This window comes from Olea europaea, chromosome 2 (genome assembly GCF_002742605.1).
Source record: "Olea europaea var. sylvestris chromosome 2, O_europaea_v1, whole genome shotgun sequence".
Classification (NCBI taxonomy): Eukaryota; Viridiplantae; Streptophyta; class Magnoliopsida; order Lamiales; family Oleaceae; genus Olea; species Olea europaea.
Window position 1 is genome coordinate 26,656,230 of NC_036238.1, and position 6,615 is coordinate 26,662,844.

The following is a 6,615-nucleotide window of genomic DNA, read 5'->3' on the forward strand; positions in this document are numbered from 1 at the left end:
GAAGTAAAAATACTTATTTGCTGCTCATATAATTAGCAAATGCTAATTGTGATTAAATACTTGTCGCAAACAAATTTTTTTGAAAAAAATCTTTATAAAGGAGAAAATTTGCTCATTAATGAAATTTAATGTTAAAAATTTGATAAAAAAAAGTTAGGGATGTAAATGTGACAATGAAAAAAGTTTTAGATTTCAATACAATAAAATGCGGTGCATTTATTGAAAAATATGGCTACCCACGTGTACGATAATTCATTCACGAAAAGTGTTATATGTACATAATTGTCTACATAATGGTGTCCATAATTACACGTGGCACTAGATCCAACCTTTAATTCAAATCTCACACTCATATCAACAATCGAATGATTGTCATATCACATTATGGATACCATTATGTACAATAATTATGTACAAGTAGAATTTTCCTTCATTCACAAGAAATTTTTTTATTTATTACACATTTTAATTGTTCATATGGTTTTAAATCTTTGATAATTATAGCCTTTATGTCCTAACTTTTATTTAAAGTTTTCTCACTTCAACCTTCCATTAGTAGCACTTGTCATAAAATACTTATTTACCTTCCACATTTTTAAATAAGGAAAATAAGCAATAGGTATTAGAATTTAAGGCTAATAGAATATTTGGATAAAAATCATTATTATAAATAACATGTAAAGCCCTCGTTTGATAGCAATTTTTCGCTCAGAAAAATCAATTTTTTTTTACTGTTATTTCACTATTTCAACCATTATTTTTAACTTCTTCACTCATAGGTGAGACTCATTTTTCTCTCTAACGGTCAAAAAATTAATTTTCATAATGACGACTGAACATGCCCTAAATCTCAATTAGCACCTAAATCTCAATTAGCACTGTATGTCAGTACGCTGTCAGTAAAGGGTCTTATGCAAGAAGTTACGAGGACTTTCTCAACCAAATACATCACCAATAGTTATTAAACAAAAAATAACATAAAATTGTACACACATACGGATATAGTAGGGTTTTTTTTTTCTTTTTTTTTTAATATTTTTTGTGTTTCAACTTACAGAAAGCACAACACAGTGACAATATATATTGGAAACTAAACCTACGTGTATGATATTGTCCTACAACCCTACCAAGTATTAGCATCCTAGAGACAGCAAATGATGCAAGGTGGCAGCATTTTACATTGCACATTTTGATACAAAATCATAAAATCAAGCCCGGTTCGTGTCGTTGGCTCTAAGTGTTCCCACTAGCCTTACAACGAGAAAATGAATCAATTTCAGCGATTGGCTGAAGCACCGCAATCGACAACACCAATACTCAACGAGCATTTCTAGCAAATGAAGAAGAGACATTGTAATGGAGCCTAAAAGATGGCTTGCTGCGGAAAAAACACCTGAACTTTCATTTTCCTCATATCGTGGAGCTTGTTAAAGATAGTTCATGAAGCTCACTTAGCATCCATTCTTCCCCGGTTTGACCTCCAAGGACTATGGCTCGAGTACCTCCAACAACACATGTACTGTGTCCCCAAGCAAATCTTGGAGGCTGCCCAGGTACATTCAGAATCCTCCATGTCGGTTTCTCTTCAGTTGGATCGAGTATATAGAGCTGAGATGCAGAGTGAAGACCGGCCACAGAACCACCAAATATGAGGATTCTGCCACCTGGGAGGCTCACCGCCACATGATCAAGCCGGGGAGGAGGAGCTATACCTCCAGGATTTCCAGCACCAGGCATACCACTCCCCGTTACACATCTCCAACATGGTTCCTCCTCGCTCAGATCCATGGTGAATACATCACTTGATCGAAACCGAAGAGGACCACTCTTCGCAAGACCCCCGAACATCAAGATTTTCCTCCCACCATAAACTGACAATGTATGTCCTAAACGTGAAGGTGGAGTCCATGCTACTGGTATCTCTCGCCACACTGGTTTCTCCATAGAAAGATCAAGTGAAAAAGTGTCGCTAAGAAGCACTCCAGAATCTGCACAACCACCGGAGACTATCAGCTTGCTTCCATCCAGTGTGCAGGAGCTATGCCAAGATCTAGGGAGTGGAGGAGCCAAGCTGGAGATTTCACGCCAAGTAGGATGCGTAGCGTCCAAATCCAACACAAAGACGTCATTAAGTAAACCTTGTCTCCCACAGCCCCCGAACAGAACAAGATGGGACCCATTCACACAAGAAAGTGTATGGCCCCAGCGCCCAGGAGGAGGAGAGCTTACTTTGACATGTTGCCACTCCGGATTGCTCGAGTTCAGGTCCAGCACAAAGGTATCATTCAAGGGTTGCATGTTGACACCCTCCCCACCAAAAAGAACCACACGATTACCAACAGCACATGCACTGAAGTTGCAACGAGAGGGTTCAACAACACCTCCCACTGTTAGCTTTCTCCATGCTGCTGCTTCTAAAGTGGTAAGTTCCCTCGCCAATCTACCCCACCCTAAGAGTTTAGCACCTGGCACTGTTTCTAACACTCGAGTTGTTTCACTGCCCCATGCATTTTGGCAGACCATTCGCCAGAGATCCTCATTCTTAGTCAGCTCATACAATCGCCGAGAAACAGAGCCAAGAGATGCAATATCTCTAGGAGTCAGCCGAGAAAGAATCTTCATAGAGAGGACTTCATCACTTAACTGCATTAGTCCACAAACCCCGCCACTGATATTTCGCTTCCCGTCTGTAACTAGTACACAAGGAGAAGGACTAAATTTAAACCTTTCAGATATTCTAGAAGTCTCCTTTGCTGAAGATCCTGGAAGTTGACCCAGATCAAGATTTGCTTCCGTAAAGAACTGTATGCCAATTATATGGGTTATTGTCTCGTCATCACCATATATTGGGGTCATGCGCAGCCTATTCATTAACGGGGATCCATCTTTTCTAAAATTTAACAATTCAGCTTGAAATTCAACACCTTCCATCAGGCATCTTCTCATTTCAGAGACTACAATTGGGTCCACCAGTGGATGCCTTCTCTTAGCAAATGGGCCCCTGCATTGCAAGAAGCGACTGCAGAAAATTTAAGCATAGTCAAATACACAGCTCATCGTCACAACAGATGCTTTGAACAATGATATGAACACAATTTTATAAGAAAGTAATAACAGTCATTATTGGCCAAGAAAAAGCATGCAGGACTATCAATGGGCATAATCAGTCACCAGTAACTTAAAGCTGAGTCTGGAACAATGTTCAACATTTTTGAATCTCTCAATTGAACAAATTTTCACTGACTATGAGCCAGTATTTAAGATATCCGCCCAAGTACACTGACTTTATTCATAATCAAACAAATTAGTGGTGATCTGTTTGCAATGTGATCTTTTTGCATGAAAAAAATATTGTTTTTGACTACCATACATCATTTTTTAACAGGTGTCAATTAATTATACAACCTCATTAACTTTTGGCACTCTTTATGCCTTCAACCCTACCAGTATAGGGTTTTAATAGGATCCTACAGTGAGTTATTACTTTAAAGATGCACAAGACAGTTGAGGTAAACTGACACATTCAGGTATACATCGAAGTCAATATAATCATAAGAATTAAAAGAAAAGCTAAAATAATATTCAATGCACAACAACCAGGACAACAACATTAATGAACAACTTTATGAATTATTATCGTTTGACAGCAAGCTGGAACAAACTGCACCAACAATATACCATGCTTAGTGAGTCTAAAATCCATGAGCTCAACTTGAGATGACATAAATTAAAGCTCAGATGGGGCATTACTCAAAATTTGAAATCAATTTCCAAACCACTAATCTTATTACTCAAGCAACATTTTACAGAAGGTCTAGCAACCCTTTGTGGGGGAGCCTTATTGATGATGACATCCCAGTTTTATTACTTTAGTTGGATGATATTTAATTATTTTAGTTGGACTTTTATTTCTTAGTTGGACTTGNTGATGATGACATCCCAGTTTTATTACTTTAGTTGGATGATATTTAATTATTTTAGTTGGACTTTTATTTCTTAGTTGGACTTGAGTTATTTTATTTTTATGGACTTGTGTAATGGGCTTGGCCCTATCTTTTAAGTTTTTGATTTGCAGTGTTTTCAGTATTTAAACCTATTTTACATTGTAATTGGATTGATGAATTTGATTGAATAAAAGTTGGCTTCTACAGCCCCTCCCCGTTTTTCCACTTTGCGTTCTTCCCCCCAGGTTCCCTTCTTCTCTTCTGCTCCTTTCTCCTTCTTCTTTCTTTCTTATTCATCCTACATCAAATTGGTATCAGAGCTAAACTTGGGAATTTTCACTGCAACAAAAAAAAAATTTCCGGTTACCCAAAACTCATTAAACCCATAATAACCTTGTTGCAGAACCCACCACCCCCAAATTCCCCTAATCCACTGCAACACCCCACTGAAATCAACTCTCACCGTTAACCCCACTGATACAAAACACAGTCAACAACTCTGCCTCCTTTGACGCACTGAACCGTAACCACCAGCAAGATAGTAAACCAAAAATCGAACCAAACCATCATAGTACACCAGAAATTGAAATAAGCCGTCGGAAATTACAACAACCAGAAACGAAACCATCACCTGTTCGAGCTTGACAGCCCACGAATTCGGACCTCTGAACACACAAATTCCAGGACGAATTCGGACCTCGTCGACTGCTAGTAAATCGGCGACCCAAATAATTGAGACTCTCCTTCGTCGCCCACCTCCCAAGACGCCGATTCCACAACACTGCGACTCCCACAGCACCGCCAGACAGTGGATCCAAAGTTGCTGTGCAGTGGATATATACTCTTCAATCGGTTGGTTTATTAGTTACTCGGGTTGGTTTATTAGTTATCAATTGGGTTTGGGCTTGATTTCAATCGGGTTGGCTTTATTAGTTATTGCTTGGGCTTGGGCTTGATTGAGAGTTTGAATTTGAGTTAGGCCCAAAATTTGTGAAATGGGCTCATTTATTATTTTGTTGTTCTGATTTTGTATTATTTTAAAAAAAAAAAGTCCGAAAAAAAGAAAAAAGAGAAAAAAAGAGAAAAGAAAAGAGCCAAAAAAAAAAAAAATTCGAGAATTTTGAGAATTTCCTGACATTGTTTTACAGGTTTATTTTAGTTGACTAATAAGTACTGCATCTCAACGAACACGGAATTTTCTGTCTTGGCATTTCAGAGCTTAGTAGTTCAGAAAGTAGAGACATTCGACGCTGGGACGACTCAGGCCAACTGAACTCAGGGAGTTCCTGCTCCTATCTATTTTAGTTGACACTATTTCTTTGTTTTAGAATTGCATAAGTTAATTCTTTGTGTACTAGCCCTTTGATAATTTTTGCCTTAAATCTAATTGTTTGAAATTCACAAACTAACTCCCATTGCTTTCTTGTTTACCACACGTGACTGAGTCGATCATTTGTACCTTTGCTTTTATTTTATTTGCATTAATGCTATTAGCTTGCGATCGGATCATACGTAATCCCATTTTTTTAAGTTAACAAATAACAACAACAACAATAATAATAAAATTTCAGATTGCAAATCTACTTTTAGCACTCGTTATTTTTTATCTCTATAGCGCACCTCACATAGCTAGTGTTACTGTGTATACAATTGCATAGTGGTCGAGTTATTGCGTCTAGTGCTAGTACCCTTGCCATGGACCCTTCCCACATTAAAGCTATCATCCGACAGTTGGCACAATTACAAAATCAATTAACGGCTGTCCAAACTGAGTTAGCCGCTACTCATGAGGAGAATAGAGCCCTAACCGCTAGGGTAAACACTCTTGACCCAATCCAATACTCAACTGAAGCTGAAAATTCTGACGCTTCTATTAATAGACCTCATCGTTGTCCACAAGGTGGTCGACACCATGCTAGACGTGATCGTAGGGAGGGAAACCAAGCTCGTGGACGCGAGCGGGAACATCACCGTCATGGTACACTATCTCACCCTCGCCACGAGGAGCGCCTCTTTCGAAATATTAAGTTAGATGCCCCTACATTTGATGGTTGTCTAGATCCTAGTGTATTCAATCAATGGGTTAGAGATATGGATCGCTTCTTTCCTTGGTATGGGGTCCCTGAAGATCGGAGGGTACAATTTGCCAGTTTGAAATTAACTGGCACAGCTCAACTGTTTTGGGAAACTGTTGAGGACCTCCTAGAGAGGCGCTATACTCCCCCTGTTGGGAACTGGGATGAAATGAAGCGCCGCCTTGAAGAAAAATATTTACCTCAATCTTACAAGGGCAACTTGCTGGATCAATGGAACGCACTTACGCAAGACAGTCGACCTGTGATCGAATATGTTGCTCAATTTGATGAGTTTCGAATGAGATGTCAGGTCGTTGAGGATAAAATCATGACCTTGAGTAGGTTTAGGCAAGGCCTACGGGATGATCTTAGACGTGAGCTTGTTCTTAGAGGTGTCACCACTCTTGACCACGCCTACTCTTTCGTTAGGGATTACGAGTTAGTGACTAGGACACCGTACAGAAGTCGTAGTGATTCCCGCACTGTAACCTCTTCTGCATCCACTCCATTCCCTAAGTCTATTCTAGGACCTCCTCCTTCTAATACTACCCCTACATCAGATAGTAAAGGTAGAGGATCTGAGGTTTCAAGAAAGT

The 6,615-nt window shown here is 39.2% G+C and overlaps 1 protein-coding gene across 2 annotated transcripts in view; it reads right to left on the bottom strand.

Moving 5' to 3' along the window:
- Positions 1 to 946: 946 nt before the first annotated feature.
- The window catches only part of LOC111368781 (adagio protein 1-like), a 13,263-nt gene continuing 7,594 nt past the window's right edge, over positions 947 to 6,615 (bottom strand). Inside the window, exon 3 of one of the 2 annotated variants that reach the window (XM_022990231.1) lies at positions 947 to 3,019. In XM_022990231.1, coding sequence (XP_022845999.1) covers positions 1,411 to 2,946 — 1,536 coding nt within the window. In that variant the 5' untranslated portion in view covers positions 2,947 to 3,019 and the 3' untranslated portion in view covers positions 947 to 1,410. The remainder of the gene's footprint in view (positions 3,020 to 6,615) is intronic. The other variant, XM_022990225.1, reaches the window with a different exon arrangement.